The following is a 17,272-nucleotide window of genomic DNA, read 5'->3' as shown; positions in this document are numbered from 1 at the left end:
TGGTATATACTAATAATATTTTGCTGGTGTAGTAAAACATACTACTACATGATGTGATTAATATTATGTAATTTTTGAAGAGTATATTTGTAAGAAACAGCTGCAGAAATATTATTTTCATGAGAATGTTTTTGTCCAGTTCCATACAGTTGTTTCACTTGTACTAAAATTCATTCTACTGATACATTTTTATTAATGATGTAGGGTATAATGTCATGTTTGTTGGCATGTCCAATTTTTATGGCTCATTTAGCAAAATATGAATATCCTGATAACAATTTAATACAAGTCTAACAGAAAGATTATTCAAGAGCCTATTAGATGAGAATTTGAACTATGCAGTAGATGTTAGGTTTCATATTTACAATTGCCTTTGTAATTTCTGAGGCTCACTTCTAGAAATATTTATTAGAGTCCATTGTAACTGTATTTTTAGCAAGCCTTACTGCTCAAGAGGCAATTAAAGGATTCTTTACAATTGCGAATCAACTTTCAAAAGTGAACTTTTGGACTGCTCTGGTCCAGGTTATGATGATGGATATACCTGGCACAGTGGGGCACTAAACCTTTAACTGACATTACAAGTTCTGCCATTAGGCAAATATGTTGCAGCTGAATCTTTACCTGTTGAATACCACAAAAAAAGACCCCAACCTATTATTAATGCAGTGAAGAAGTTCTTTGTCATCTAACAAAGCCTTTGTTAGATGGAAAAGGCACTGTTCCTTACTTGGAAGATAGACTTCCTCTGTCAGTGTGATTGAAAGAACTGATAGATCAAGGTAAGGATGAATTTAGTCTTTGGGTGAAGGTGGCTGAAACTCATCTCCAGTTGCAGGCTGGTGTCTTAAGTTGGATGTTTTGCTCCAGCTGTCTTTTGAGTGTTATTTCTTGAAAAGTAGGTTTGTAGCTATTAGCAGTCAACAAGCTGACGTGTTCTTTTGTTATATTAAAAATTAATTGATTGATAGCACTTCTTCACAGCCTTTTCAAGTAATTACTAAGAAAATGTTTGTTTTTCCAGTGATGTTAAAGTTATTTTTTAGCTTTTTAAAAATAAATCCCGCTTAGTGAATTTTAGTATACTGGGGTTTAGTTAGTAGTTGTCAGTGTTCCTTAAACTCATTGTTGTTAGATCTAGTGAACTTTTATACTTCCATTACAAAGAATTCTGGGTTTTTAACGCAGTAATGTAGTTGTATTACATCATGCCTCACTGCATTCATGATCTCTAATTGCAAAGGGAATTGAAGTATATAGTGTATCTGGTATAAGCAGGAGGCTGTTGCTTATTTGTGTTGCATTTCTCTGATTTTTTTTTTTTTTTTCAACCAGACATGATTTACTTGATTTTTAGCTCTATGTGCAATTGCAGGGTCATTTTCTAACTCTTAAAGAGTCCCCGCTTGCGGGGCCAGACTGGATGGCCATGCAAGTAATTGTGCCAGCAATTTACAACACAGCCAGGCCTCCCTAACTGCTCTGTGCTGTTCTGAGTGACAGTCCTGCTGCCCCTCCCAGAGACAGTGCACTTGCTCACAGCTTTGCTTGAGTCAACACCAGCACTTCTCTGGCTTCATGGCGAGTTGGCCAAAGGAACTAAATTGGCAGAAAACTAATCCTCAGGGGGAAGTGTTGGTGGAGCTAGTCTGCATTACTTTTCAGCCGTATCAGCAGTCTAATCCAGCTGACTGCTCTCTCATATTGGTATGAAAGCTTGCCAATGTCACTAAGAATAGGGGAAAAAAATCAGGTCTTTGGCCTTTACAGAAAGGCAAATGCAAATTTTTCTCACAACTTGAAGTTAATTAACTCTTTCATACTCCTTTCGTCCTTTCCTTACTCAGATTTTTGAGATGTGCCTTTTTCATTTGGCCGAATTACTGAGTTTTTTTAATTGAGGTTTTCTTTATATGTGCTTTTTTGCTGTCCATTTCAGCTGAATTTTGAACAACTGACAACATCAAATAAGTGTCTTGCTTTTCTTGGCTTTAATTACATTTTAAAGTTTTTTCTTTTGTCCTACATTTGCAAGTTACTTTCTTGTAGAAGTAATGGAACCATTCTGGACTTTAATTTCTGTATGGTTTTATATAAAGGGGATAATATCTGTGACATAGTTTTGAAAGTTTGCAGGATAAATCCAAAAGTGTTAAATAATACAAATTGTTATTTTTTGTTCCTTCGTCCCTTGGTATGTAGATACAGTGTTTTATTTCAACCTGACATTCCAATTATTGCAGCAAATCTGGAAGCCTTGTCAAGGTGTTGGTTGCCTAATTTCCAGGTAGTTAGGCTAGGTTATTAATGTTATCCTGCCTTTCAGCTCTTTATAAAAATGGATTGCTGTTTGTTTAGTGCTGCTATATTTTCAGTTGCACAAGTTCAGCTTTTCTTTATGAAGATGGACCCCATGGTGCATAGCTAAGTCTAAAATCAGAAGTGTGTAAATCAGATGCATAATATACTGTAAGGTTTCCTGCTGTGTTTTGCTTATATTATAAAACTCTTCCAGTGTTTAGAATTTGAGATCATATGCAATTAACATCACATACTGATTTGCCACAGAAATTGTGTTCTGGAATTCTTGTTCGCATGTCATTTTCCTTGAAATGGCTTGTTAGCTTTATATACTTTTTCACATTTTCAGAGTAAATTGTCAGTTCAAAAGTCATCCCTAGCCTATTCTAACCTTTTATCCTCCATTTTTGCTTATAAAATAGGAGGATAACTCTTCTATATTTATCTTTCCTGTAAAAAACCTTAAACTTTCTCCTTACTTTCTGAATTTTTTAGTATGTCTCCAGTCTAGCAGTAGAGGCCTTACCTAAGTAGAGAAATAAATTCATAGTGCTAAAGATCAGAAAAAACCCAAAACCTTTTTGTTTATTTCTTCCCCCCTCCCTTCCCCCCCCCTTTTTTTTTTTCTTGTTTAATGTTGGATCCTTGTGTGGAAGGTTTGAGTGGGTAGCAGAGAGAAAAGGAAAGTGACTGAGGTACTTCATTTTGGAAGTGTTTGCGATGATGGTGCAGTTGCCTTAGGTGATGCTTTATACCTATGAGTAGTTACTGGTTTTACCTGAATCATGTGGGTTGGAACCTTCTGTCCAAACCAATCCCAGCTAGATCAGGTTGCTTATTTGGTCGAGATGTAGGACTTTGCATTTGTTGTTGTTGAACTACGTAAGGTTCTTGTCAAGCCATTTCTCTTGCCTGTCACATCCTTCTGAATTGTAACCCTGGCTTCCACTTTATCAGTTGCTTCCCCAGATTTGGTATCATCTACAAACTTGCTGAGTGCACTTGGTCCCAGCATCCAGATTATTAACGAAGACATGAAACAGTACTGGCTCCAGTACTGATCACTATGGTGTGCTAGCAGCTGGATTTGTACTGGTAGTCATCACCCTTTGACCCCAGTGGTCCAGCTGGTTTTCCTCTTACATTCTCATTCATTTACTCAGTCCATGTCTCTCTAGTCTGGCTATAAGGACCCTGTGAGAGACCATGAAAAAGGCCTTGCAACATCTATTGCTTTCCCTTTACCTACACAGCCAGTCATCTCACTGTAGAATGCATTTGGGTTAGTCAGGTTTGCCTTTGATAAATCCATGCTGGCTGTTCACTTTCTGGTCATCTTGTAGCTGGGAATGGACTCCTGGAAGATTTGATCTGGGGGTTGAGATGAAGCAGACTGGCCTATAGTTCACCAGTTCATCATGTTTCCCATCTTGAATATAGGTATGATATTTTTCCAGTCATTGGAAACCTTTCTCATGCCATGACTCTTCAAAGATAACGTAGAGGGGCCCAACAGTGACATTGGCAAATTTCCTCAACACCGTCAGATACATCCTGTCTGATCCTATGGGCTTCTGCATGTACAACTGGCTTAAGAGTTCCTTAATAATATCTTTCTTGGCAATGGGTGATGTTGCATTCCCACATATTGTGCTGGTAGACTTGCGGAACTGGGAATTGGGGCAGAATTTACGAGTGAAAACTGGAGTAGCAAAAAAAAAAAAAAAAGACAAACAAAAAAAACCAACCATAATTGTTCAGTGTTTTCCATGTCTTTTGTCACTAGGTTCCTGTCTCATTGAGCAGTGGACCCATGTTTTGTGTAGCATTCGTTTTGCTGCTGGTGTAAATAAAGAAGCCCTCGTGAAGTACTTCTGCATTGTTTTCTGATGCTGTCATAAGAGCAGGATACTTCTGCGTCTCTGTTGGGAGAATCAGTAGAAAAGGTCATAAAAGACTGGTTGTTCATTGTGTGGTTACCACCACAATCTTATCAGAAAAACTGTTGAAGACATAGCAAAGAAAATGTTTAACATACTTCAAAGCTCTATCCTCCTTTTATCCTTTATCCTCCTCCTCTGTTACTCCTTGTTAATACTTAGCAAAGGTTAAATACAGTTCAGCAAATGAGCAAACTTAGGCAGTTCTGTGGTTTTGGGTCCAATCATTCTACAGGGTATTCTGCATTATAAGCAACCCAATGTGTATTAAAGTCCTGAAGAAAACCCCCAGTATTTTATCAGAATATGCAGATTTTCTATCTTTGAACTACAGACCTCTCATAAATGCTTTTTCTTTGCAAACTTTTTGTTCAGGAGTGGATGCCCTGTATTTGTCATCGGTTTTCTGTTGAGATCACATTCTTGAAAGAGTAGGGGATTTTTATTAGCAATCTGAGAAATTAAATTATCTCCGTTTGTGAAAGAATGTCCGTACTTTGTATTTGTTACATTGGTATCATAGACCTTTACTACTGAACTCTGTGTAATATCTCACTATCCATTTATATTTACTGCCTGTTATTGGAAGTGGCTTTGACAGTTTTTTGCATCTGCAGCTAAGGGAGAGGAAAGTTAAAGCGTCTTTTAAGCAATAGATCTCTAAATCTGTACTTATAAATGAAGGTTAGGCTATGGTTCCATGCACTTTTCTTTGGTGTCTGAAATAATCTCAGTTCCTGGCTGCCCCTTACCTCTGCTATGCTGTCACGGCTGTGCTGTGATAGCGTGGTCAAACAGAGGAGGGAACGAATGGAGTTGAAGAATAACTTTCCTCCTTCCCTGCCGCTCAAGGTATTTTTGCCTGAATTGGTTTCATTCCCCAGGTTTGCTCTCAGTGAAGGAACAGCTGTGCTGACATAGGAGGGGTGCAGGACAGGAACAAGAAGCCCTAGCTTTTAGGAAGTGTGAGGGGTGTGTAAACCCTTTAATGTAGTGCTGCTTCAGAATGTGAAAATGCAATCTCAACTGTGGTTATACATTGATGTACCACAACTGATGATATCAAAGCTGGAAGATTAAAAGCTATTTTGCGTAGATGCCTCAAGAAGCCTGTCTGAAAGAATAATGAAACAACGGGGAAAGTAAAACAATTAAAAAATATTTCTCTGTCAGACTTCTATGAGTACTTGTATCCTCTTAGCAATATGTATGATGACTGTAAATGAACAAGAGATTAGAAAACTTAAAAGCATTCTTTTTAATTTATTTAAATGTGAGTCTGGATGAAGGCAATGATTTGAGCACATTTAAATTAATTTGCATTTTTTGTGCGAATGCTGCAGTATCTGGTAAGTTGATGGCAGTTTTGATGGTCTAAGCATTTGTAAGATGAGGCTTGTATTATTTCTTTACCACGTAACTGGGAAAAAGAATGTAAACTTCTGGAAAAACACCTTGGTCCTGAAACAAACTTCTGTTTGATTTAGGTTTCATGTTTAGGATTGTTCTTGGACACACAGAAGGAGATGTCATCTCAGCAGATGAAAGACTTGTAAAAGCTTCTGTGTGTTGTAATAGAAACCTTATCATCTCTACTGTTGTATTCCAGGGGTGGTGAGGAGTTGTTCTGGCAATCCAGTGATGTACCTGAAAAAGTTGCTATCCTAGAAAAGTTGGTCTTTGTGTGGCCAGTAAAGGCATCTGGCATCTGTGTCGGGTTGACCCTGGCTTGTTGCCAGGTACCCACCAAGCTACCCTATCACTCCACTCCTCAACTGGACAGGGGAGAGAAAGTATGACAAAAGTCCTTGGTTGAGATAAGGACAGGGAGATCACTCAGCAATTATCGTCATGGTCAAAACAACACTCTTCCCATGCTTCAGCATGGGGTCCCTTCAGGAACACACAGCTCCAGCATGGGTCCCCGGCAGGATTGCAAGTCCGGCAGCAAACCTGCTCCAGCGTGGGCTCCTCTGTCCACAAGGGCACAGGTCCTCCCAGGAGCCTGCTCCAGCACGGGCTTCCCATGGGGTCACAGCGTCCTTTGGGCATCCCCTGCTCCAGAGTGGGGTCCTTCATGGGCTGCAGGTAGAGATCTGCTCCATCATGGACCTCCATGGGCTGCAGGGGCACAGCTGCCTCACCATGGTCTGTAGCATGGGCTGCAGGGGAATCTCTGCTCTGGTGCCTGGAGCACCTCCTCCCCTCCTTCTGCACTGACCTTGGTGTCTGCAGAGCTGTTTCTCTCGCATATTCTCACTTCTCTCTCCTGGCTGCTGTTGCACAGCAATTTTTCCCCCCTTAAATACATTTTCCCAGAGCTGCTACCACTGTTGCTGATGGGCTCGGCCTTGGCCAGCGGTGGGCCCATTTTGGAGCTGACTGGAACTGGCTCTGTCCAACACTGACAGGGGGCAGCTTCTGGCTTCTTCTCAGAGAAGCCACCCCTGCAGCACTCCCACTTACCCCCACTACCAAAACCTTGACATGCAAACCCAATACAGCATCACATCCAAACCAGTAACGGAGTAGGCATGTTCTTCTGGTCAGCTGTAGTATAGATTCATATGGAATGATTTGCCTTAGAGCATGAGGTAAAAGGCATGCAAAAAAATGTTCTAAAGTGGTATCTTCTGTTGGACACTAGCACTTTACTAAATACTGTATACGTCACTCCTCACTTCAGTGTTGTAGTGTTTTGGTTTGTTTTGTGGGGGCTTTTTTGGTTGGGGTTTTTTTTTTTTCTTTTTTTGTAAATGCACAACTTTTCTTCTTTAATGGAAATTCACTGTGAACTTTTTTCCTCCCATTTGGGAATTGCTTAATGACACTATTTAATGATAGAAACTACTGTGAAAGAAGTTTAAAAAAGTGTCCACGCACAGTAACATAAAGGTGTTAATCTGCTTTTTGCCATTCTTCCTACAAGCATACTTTTTTGTAATCCAAAATTTGTTATTTGTGTTTTACTCAAAAAGACTGTATGGGGATTTTTAAAATGTTGGCTTCAGGATGTGGTTAATAATGTTATAAAAATTCTAATAAAAAGTAAAATACACATTATTCAGGATTTGATTTTGTTGGCTTTTAAAAAGATTATATATAACTGATCACAATTGTTTAAAAAAGCAGTGAAATATGTTAGATATACGCCTGTTTGTCTATTTAAAATTCCATCTAGTTTCTTGGGCTCAGAATTGCTTATCTCCCTTGTTACAACCTCACCAAAGGGAGCTTGTAGTGGGAGGAAAAATGATTTGTCATTGTTAGTGAAATCTGCTCCAGCATGCTGCCGTTCCCGGGAGGAGGCCTTTCTCGGGAAAGAGACTTACATTGGCCGTTGGCTTCTATCTTAGGGCCAGTTCTGCTTATCTGAATATCTTCACCTTCTGGATGTGAATGTGCCTTGCTGATTAAAGTGGCTTTGATAGTATACATAGTAAAAACTGCAACACAGAGATTCCAAATGTGTTACTACGAAATAATGAGAAACTTTGCCTCTGTGACAGATACTTGTTTTCCTTGTTAAAAAATAATCTGTATAGAATCAGATCCCATGTGACCATTCAGATCAAGTGACTCAGGTGAACAGTCCAGCTAATATGATGGTATAGTTCTAGATTTGCATTTTTTTGGTAGAACCATGAATGCTAGAGAGAAGGAAAATTGATCCAGAGCTGAGTGAGCAGAGCTGGGATACTGAGTCTCTTCTTCCATGGCAACTGAGCTGGTCTCTATTGGTGGACAAACCATCCAGCACAGAAAAGCTTTATTCAAAAAAAGGACTACAGAAAATCTTCAAGGAACTTTTTGAAAAGGAACTAAAAGATGCAGCTGGGGTGTAAAATATTTGCAGACAGCTTGGGAGTTATTTAAAGACACCATATTGGAGGCTTACAGTACATGCATGCTGCTTATTTAAATAGACTTTAAAAGGCCTGCCAAATGTTGGCATGGCTAAACAGCAGAGTAAGGTGAAATGTCTGAATTAAAACATCGTCCTACCTGAAGCTGTATTCTGTGTTTTCATCATTTGTCTGAATGATCAAAATACAGAATAATGAAAAAGGTGGTGTATTTAACCTATAATCATAATGCGACATGGAAAAAAAAAAGGGGGGGAGGGAATAATTCCCAGCAGCCATAAAAACTATTGTTAAGTATTTCTTCAAACTCAGCAGAAAAGTTTCTGGCATATCTGTAGGGTGAGTAGACAACCCAGATGTAAAAGGTGGCTTTGGAGAATATAAGGTCATAGCTGAAAAACAGAATTGCTTGCACTCACTTTGACAACACATAGAGATGTCTTCATGCCAGAATATTTCTTAAGAAGGAATGTGATAGAGTTTATGACTCAAAACAAAACATCAGTGGAAAAACTGCAGTACATTAAGCAAACAATGTACAAGGCAGCAGGATCAAATGGCGTTCATCCAAGTGTTGTAAGAGGAACTCGGGGATAAAGGAGCTAATGACTGTAGCGTATTACTTGTTGGTTAGTGTCATCTTTCTGCTACAGGTAAAGAAGGTAGCTAGTATGATACCAGCTTTTTTAAAATGCAGTGGAGGTATTTGAGGAACTTTACATCAGTGAGCTTTGTGGCCACACAACGCAAATTCATAGAAATGATAATGAAGATCAGAATTAATTTCATTGTTCCCTTTGTAAAGGCCTTTACCAAAGGCTTTTGGAGAGGCTAGTTGCCTCTGGATAAAATTGAGAGTTTTCTAAGGAAGAACTGGCAGCAGGTGGAAAGAGAAGGTAAAAATGGTTTGGTTTGTAAATAGAAGGTGTAACTGATTGAATTCCACAAGGTTCTGTGTTAACACTGGTGTACAGATAGAAGGAAAAAGGTTTGATACCAAGGTGACAAGCTTTGTAGATGGGTTAGTGTAATGGCTAGCTATTTAAAGAAAATTGCAGATGCTCAGGTTTTGGGTTGTGTGGGTTAAAAATCATATATGAAATTCACTGTCGGTGAATGCGACGTAATCTAAGTGAATGAGAAGTACGAAAGAGAATTTTTGTAGAAAACGATTGGCTCTGAACTGGTTTGTACCAATCATGAGTGAAAGATGGTATTATCTAGTACATAAAGATCAATGCAGTTCTCCATAGCAATGAAAACAGCAAATTCAGTGGCAAGTGTTATTATAAAAGGAATAAAGAACAAACAGAAACATCATGCTGCTGCTTCTGTAGAAAATCATGGCACATACACATCTTGAATATTTCTCACAGTGTTGGTATCCTTATTTCAAAAAGGGTACAGTAGGCTAGAAGAGGTTCAGAGGGAAGCATTGAGAGTGATTTAAAGGCATGAAACAACTTCCCTGTAAGGAAAAATTAGGAAGACTCTCTTTTTTTTTTTCTGCCTGGGAAAAGGATAACCATGAAAGAGCACATCAGAGATCTAAGCAATCATGAGCGAATAGAGAAGGATTACTTATTACTGTCTTCCAAAGTACAAAAACTGGAGGAGTAGAGCACTAAGTAGGAACAAAAAATGCCAGATTGAATCAGGACAAACAAAAGGAAATACTTACTCATACAATGTATAATTAAGCTGAGGTACTATCTGCTGCAAGATGTTGTTGATTCTCTAAAGTAGGCTCGATTAAAAAAGCAAGTGGGGAGAAGAAAAAGGCTAGCAAAGACTGTTAAACACGAAAATATTACCCATGGCTCGGGAAGTCCTTGATACAGAGGTTGAATATGCAATAAATATTTTTGCGTGCACTGTTTGTACTTTACTCTAGACATCTGTTGGTTATGACTTTTTTTTTCCTTTTCTATCAAAACATAAAGCTACATTCATTATTTCTAAATACATTTCCAACTATGTAAAAAAAAAATAGTAAGAAAAGAAACACTTAAATTACACAAAATCAAAGCTGCTGCATAGTTTGTCATACAGAACTTGTGTGAGACAGTTCTTAGTTGCAATAATTAGGGCCTGGAGTGAACAGTACCTTGCTTTAGTAGGTGCTGTCTGCATGCTCTGGACCTCCTTCACTCAAGAATACCCCCATGCCAACATATTTTGTGAAAATCTCCATACCGTTGGATATTGCAGTAGATAAATCTGAAATCTGATGTATTGTGACTGTGGTTTTTACTTAATTGATTCCAACACTGAAATTTCAGTTAGTGTCAGATGTTGAATTAAAAAAAAAAAAAAAAAGGTGTATTATGTTGAAATTGTACTTGGGGCAGCTCAGAACTGTTGCTTTTATATGGAAAAATTAAACATGTGTTTGGGTATTAGACAAATAACAAATTTTAGGACCCTTTCTGTGTGTGGCGTGTAGTTCATATCAGAGAAGGAAGCCTTAAACTTACAGGTTTCAGCAAAGCAGTTGAAATTCTTGTAAAACTACTTTGCGTCATGATTTTTAATAGCTTGCTAACTTGTTGCATTAGTAATCAAGCTGTTGACAGATACTTGTATTTATTTAGGAAAATAAGTCACCACTGCATTGATGAATTTACTTTGTTAAATGGTGGTTGAACATTGGCATCAACAAAATAAATGCTTGGGGAAAATACGTGCATCTGGTTTACTCCTCTAGTTTGTATTGATTAATAACTCAGCTTGAAATTTAGACTTATCTTAACTTGTTCTCATTTCAGCTTTGGATAGATCACAATCCAAGAGAGATGGAGGTTTTAAAAATAATTGGAGCTTTGATCATGCAGAAGAAAGTGAAGGAGATGCAGAGAAAGAGTAAGGATGCTTTTATCTAGGCTATTGAAAGTATAAGTGTCTATTTATAAATAATTTTTGTAATTTACTAATAAGAAACAATCTATAGTATCTTAAAATTTCAGTGATAAAGAAAAATGGTTTCAAATAAGTGATTATTTTAAATTATTTTAAATATTATTTTAAATTGCATTTTAATGTAAATTTAATTGTCAGCATGGGGCTTACAACAGTACATTTCAAAAGTGTTGCAATTGTCTTTGGAGCTACTGTGTAAGTCTAAGGAACATAAGCAAGAAATATGTCAACATGCAAAGTAAGGAAATGAAAAGGTAGGGTGTCTAATCAGATTCAGCTTTTCCTTTAGTGGTGCTGCTACTCAGTACCTCACAGTTACGTTGATCGTAACTTCTGTAGGTACTTCTGTAGCTGTAGGCCTACATCAAGTTAAACTCAGCTTAAAAGACTAGGTTTTTCTCACTTGTGCTTATCTCACTGGGTAGTTAAGGCTGTTTTTGTTCCCTGATTGTTTATTTCTTTACTTAATATGTTTGGATTTTGACTAAAACTTAAACTTTATATGTGTAGTTTGAATACATACTTTGTCCTTGTGATATTTTATTGTTGTTAATATATTTTCTCAATACTAATGTATTTATTTCAAACAAGACTAATGACCTATTAGAAGAACAAGAAGTTTCACGCATGAAGAACGCGTGTTACGTTTACTTGTTTTTAGATATTTGGACAATAGGACCTGAAAGCTTAGAAAGGATACTATGATTCTTTAGTAAGGAGAAACTGAATCCTGTGTAAAGTATCAAAATAATTACATAAATTTGTATCTTGTAATTTTCTGCCAAATATTGTGCATTGGAAGGGAGATGGGAAAGTGGACACATAGCCATTTAGGCTGCAGCAGCAGGCTATGCTGTAATCTTATAAAAACATTAAGAAATGTGGTGTTTTAGTCATTAAAAAATGAGTTCAGGAGTTCACTGAAGTGTGAGGTAAGCAGTAAGAACTTTTGTCAAAACAGAACTGTATCAGAAGTTAAAGCACTTTTTAAAAGGTTCTCAAACTAAGGGCATTTTAGTTTTATAAATTAAGCTTGCCTTTTTTTTTTTCAGCAATTTTATATCCATTTCTGGTGCACAGTAGTATGTTTTAAGTGTGGTGGCAGTACATACAACACAGCATTTGCATTTTACTTCAGAAATAAAAGTAACTCACATTTGTGAGCATCGCAGCTTTTTTGTTCTAGTAATTTACTGCTGTTTTCCATCTGTCTCCAGCTGACATTGACTTAAGAACACAGAATGAGATATGTGAGGTGTAGTGATGTTACCAAAAAAAAAAAAAAAGTTTGAAAAACTGATTATGGAATGTATTTCTGAGTGATTTTTTCATTCCTTTCAAATATCCTGTACAATAAACATTTTTCCTGTAGCCACTATTGAAATTTTGTTACCTCCTCACATCATGAATTTGTTTTTATACCTGTGAATTATGCAGAATTTTATCTGGAAATATAAAGGATTAATTGAAAATGGATTTAAACTGGAAAACCTGCCTCGTTTGCTACCATTTCAGGCAACTTCTCACTACCTTCAAACAGCTACGTGTTTTAAGCTGCCGATGTATTTATTTCTGGTAACACCTATTCCCTTCCCTCCACCCTCCCCCCCACAATGGCATCGTGAGCTTGGAGTAAAATTGTCCTTTTCTTTCTAAATTCCCTTTACCCTTAGCAGAACATTTCAAAGATTAGCAGCTTTAGTTCATAGAGTTGTTCCAGCATAAAGCTTTGCATCCCCCCAGTATTTTGAGTGTGCTATAATAAGTATGTATTCTGGCAATTTAAAAAAACCGTCATTCACTATGGTGTGCTGCACTGCTTGTAACTAACTGCACTGCTATGTGGAGAAGGCTGTAAATCTGAAGCAAGCATCTGGATGCATCTTATCCTTGTTGTTGAGGCACTAGCATTTTAGTGTCTGACCTTATCACAGCTTTTTGCCCTCTTAATGGCAGACACACAATAAGTTTGTTTTGAGGTGGCCCAAGAATAACATTAACATTCCAGCTCTTAAAAGGTTGGCTGTATTCTTATATTACTCCATGAGCCCTTTGCTAATGTTGCTGGTCAATACTGGATGTCTGCTTGGATTATCTTTCCTCACTGAGATGAACACAAAATATGTGGCCAATGACCTTCTGCCAAAGCAATTTTCAGAATAGGTAGATTACTTTAAAAGCAGTGTGTCATTTAACTTATTTGGGGAATCACATGAGCTGTGTTGTAATGGTAAGGTTTTCAGTAATGAACACAAAAAGAGTAAAGAACATTTGTAAACTGGAGGTGATTTGGAAAAATTAAGGATCACCCAACACAATATATGCATTTTAAAATGCTGCTAGAGTTGATACTTGGCATGGAACTAGAGTTATGGAAATTTAAAATGGTAGTGGACAAGTATCTTATCCCAGAGTAAATGCCTGCAGATAATCTTTAGTCCACTTAAAAGAGTAAAAGTAACATTTTTGATGATTTACAAAATTTGGTCTACTCAAGAGCGCAATCAACATGATAGCAAGTGACTTGAGACTTTTCTTGCTTTGTACTGGGTGATCCCACAGGAGAGGAACCTTTATGTAGAGCAATAGTAAAAAACCCAGTTGGTCAATGGAACACACTGAAACTTTTGTAAACCATCACAGAATAATTGATGGAAATGATGTGTATCTTATGTAGCAGAAGACATGAAAGGATGGCAGACTTATGCAAACATGGCCAAAATAATATATTAATTTATATTTACTTCCTTTTTAAAATCTGGGTAAATGTTTTTGAAATACCTCTCAATGTGCCCCACAGTGGTTTTGTAAACTGATGGGCCTAGTGTTCTGGTTATTGTACTGTATTTTTAGGAATCCAGGGCTTAGGCCTTCCTCTGAGATTTGTTCAATAATAGTCTTACAAAAACTGAGTACAAATAAATGGGCAATAAATAAATATTTGCGCTATGGTGTCCTTTCTTAACTAACTTTTTCTTTCAAAAGGTTTTTTGGGGTTTTTTTATTACCTTTTAATTAGGGCGATAAGCTGCTTGATCCCTTCTATTCCTGACTCTAAAAGCAATGATTTTTTTTTTTTTTTTTAATTTCTGTTTAGCTTTTTTCTAATAATTTCTTTTTATTCCATTTTCAAAAAAACCCTATGTTTCTATAGAGGTTTTATGGTTCTTTTTGACCCTGTTAGTAAGGCACTACAGCTTTTAAATTGATCAGACCTTTTTGTTTAGAGCCTCAGTTCTTGATTTTTAGCAGTTTTAGTTAAGGTTATTTTTAACGGCATGGCATTGTACATGACTTGAATAATACCACTACTTCTCTTGTGTCTCTGATACCAGCACTTTTTTTAATGCACTGCCTACCACCATGTAATTTAAAATCAAGAATGTACACAGTGCACTTTGAGGAGAAATATTTCAGCCTCTTGTTTTTGTATGTAAGAGTTTTCAGAAAAATTCTAATTACGTTTGAAACGTGACTGAATCAGTGATTGAGAGAGGTTTAAAATTGGGGTTGCCTGTAGACGGTATTAAACTCATGGTCTATTAAATTGAGGTATCTGGCTATTGCACAGTTTTTAATGTTTTAAAACATTAAATAAATGGTAAGTGATTAGAGATACTAATCAGGATTTTTTTTTTTCTTGCTCAACGCCTAAATTTGAATGCATGATTATGAACTCCCCTTTGGAAAGAACTCTGTTTACCTAAAATTTTTAGTCTTTTTTTTTTTTTCTTTTTTTCCCCTTAATTTTAGTAAAGGCTTTAACTTTTCATTTGTTATAAAATTTTAGTTAAAGTATTACAAGTTAGAAATTATCGTTCTAACGTGAAAATCTCTCTCCCTGGCTCCCTGGTTGAAAGTGACAAAGTATGGAGGCATAGACTTCTACCAGCAAGACCACTGAGATTTCAATTCTGTAGTGTTAAAATGTTATTGTCTGGTTATGTGGGAGTGTGGGGTAGTGGTTTTTTTTCCCTTGTCTGTGTAAATTACATCTTTTAAGCAGGCAACTAACTGTAGGCATGTGATACATGAGCAAATAGACATTACTCAGTTGCTATGTGTTCAGCTCTCTGAAAAAACAGCCTTTCTGGTACTGGTGCATATACTTTGCATTCCTTAAAATCTAAAAATACTGGTTCTTTAAAAACATCCAATTTCCAAATATTTTTCTAGTCATGTCATCTTAATTGCGTCATAAGTGTTATTCTGCTTCAGTTTGATTAAAGGATTTTTTTCAGTGTTCTGGTCACTTGCAGTCTGATACTTTCTCTTCTCTCTCACCCACCCAAACACCCTTTGTTAAAATGGCTTCAGTATTGTGGCATCTTGAAGCCCTAAAAGTATAGCCACTGTACAAGGGCATTTTGAAAATCATGATGATTTTTATACAAGCTGGAGCTGAAGAAGTAAAACATATCTGGAGATTAAATGGTCCAGCTAGATCAACACAGTAAGTAAATGCCAGAGCTGCAGGTGCCATAAAGTTGCTGTTCAGGTCTGTGCTGCAGGGTTTTGGTTTTTCTGCAGGATCTGCAAAATTTCTGAAATTGTTAAACTCAGTGTCTTCAGATGAAGGGTTAAGAAAAATCAGTGAGCCTCCCTGCAAAGAATAATCTGTCCTGAAAGAGAGTTTAAAAAAACATGAAGATTATTTTAAAATTTTAATATCCGTGCATAGTTTGTATAGAAGCATAACTATTTTGTCTTTGTGACACTTTATATTGGAAATTAGTTATGATCCACTACATTGTTTGTTTTACCATTACATATCTCTGTAAATGCAAGGAAAATACGACAGTGCCACTGTCTAAGCCTTGACATTTACATCATTCTTCCAATATCAAGGCCAACTGTGTGCACAGTGTTATCTCCCGAGTTTTCAGGGTCTGCAATTCTTACCCTGTGAGCCAAGAACATTTTTCTTCCTTTTTTTTTTTCCCCCCCCCACTTCAATTTGACATAGGGATATCTGTATTGCATCAGGTGGAGGAATAATTGTTGTATGAAGGGAAATCTTGTGTGTGGGAGATGTTTTTAGGGAATCAGGGGGTGCGCGTGTGCTGAATGGTTACTTCATATATGAAGAGCTAAAGTCACTGTATATTGCAATCAACCTGTCACACATGCAGCTAAGAAACATGTCCACCATCACCTCCATCGTTTTTTCTCGTATAGCTGTTCTCTTGAAACTCCTGGCATAACTGCTTGTATAACTAATTTCTGTCTGAATGATCTGAATTAAACCCCCCAAACCTATGCAATTACAAGTTGCCTAAAAGTTGTATAATTTTATTGCAGCCAAGAGAGGGCTAACCTTATCAGGACTGATGAGAAGGGATTATCTGCAGGTTGCTTCTGGAAGCAAGAATGTGTTAGCCTAATGTAGCTGCTATCAGTATAAAATGCATTCTTGGGGTTTTAATTTAGATACTGGAGATTATTTGAGGATAATTGCCTATTACTGAAAAGAGTATGTTTTCACAGTTATCATAGGGTGGGTTTCTTTTTTTGTAGCTTCCTCCCCATTATAATAGTTGAAGATTACAGACACAGAAGTACTAAAGATACACATTTTAATGAGCAGTTGAGCCAAACTGAATATGCTATTTTTAGGAAGACATATTTTTGCGGTAATTGCTATGGGATAAAATTTAGTTATACGTAAGTTCTTCTCCTAAAACACTATGAAATTTGCAGTTTTAAACCGTATACTTGAATATTGATATGCGTGAACAAACTTAGACTGCGTTTTATAGCTTAATTTAATACTTGACTCAATTTGTACATAGGGTATACATGATGTCAGTAACATTGCCATAACAATATTGAAGGTTCAACAGTATTCTCTATTTTGAACTAATAACATCCTTGCAGTTTTGCTTTTTGTGAAATAATTTGATGTACACTTAAGTTCAGGTTTGCATAATGTGTCTGGGTCACTATGTTGCCCGCTTATATGTTCCTGTTGTTTTAGGCATATATATATATAATATGTATGTGATGCATTTAAATGTAAAGAGGGAAAGAAAAAAATAAAGCCCTTTGTGTTTAAAATATTTTGCTGGTGTTCCGTTGCATTACAAGGTATTTACTTTTCTCTCCCACCCCTATCTAGCGAGGCAAATCTGCTCAGCATAGATGACAGTGATGGACCTTTCAGTACCAATGAAGAAAGAAAGGTAAGTACTTTGTTCATCTCGTGGTAAAAATGTATCTTTAAAGCATTCTAGGTTATTAAACAAT

The 17,272-nt window shown here is 36.9% G+C and overlaps 1 protein-coding gene across 4 annotated transcripts in view; it reads left to right on the top strand.

The window, feature by feature from the left end:
- Window positions 1-17,272, top strand: part of SENP6 (SUMO specific peptidase 6) — a 77,497-nt gene that overhangs the window by 8,883 nt on the left and 51,342 nt on the right. For 3 of the 4 annotated variants that reach the window (XM_030489721.1, XM_030489720.1, XM_030489723.1), the window contains exons 2-3: window positions 10,876-10,969; window positions 17,145-17,208. In XM_030489721.1, the coding sequence (XP_030345581.1) occupies window positions 10,876-10,969; window positions 17,145-17,208 (158 nt within the window). The remainder of the gene's footprint in view (window positions 1-10,875; window positions 10,970-17,144; window positions 17,209-17,272) is intronic. The other variant, XM_030489722.1, reaches the window with a different exon arrangement.

This window comes from Strigops habroptila, chromosome 6, assembly GCF_004027225.2.
Source record: "Strigops habroptila isolate Jane chromosome 6, bStrHab1.2.pri, whole genome shotgun sequence".
Taxonomy (NCBI): Eukaryota; Metazoa; Chordata; class Aves; order Psittaciformes; family Psittacidae; genus Strigops; species Strigops habroptila.
The sequence above is the reverse complement of the archived record's forward strand: the minus strand, read 5'-3'. Positions and strand labels throughout refer to the sequence as shown.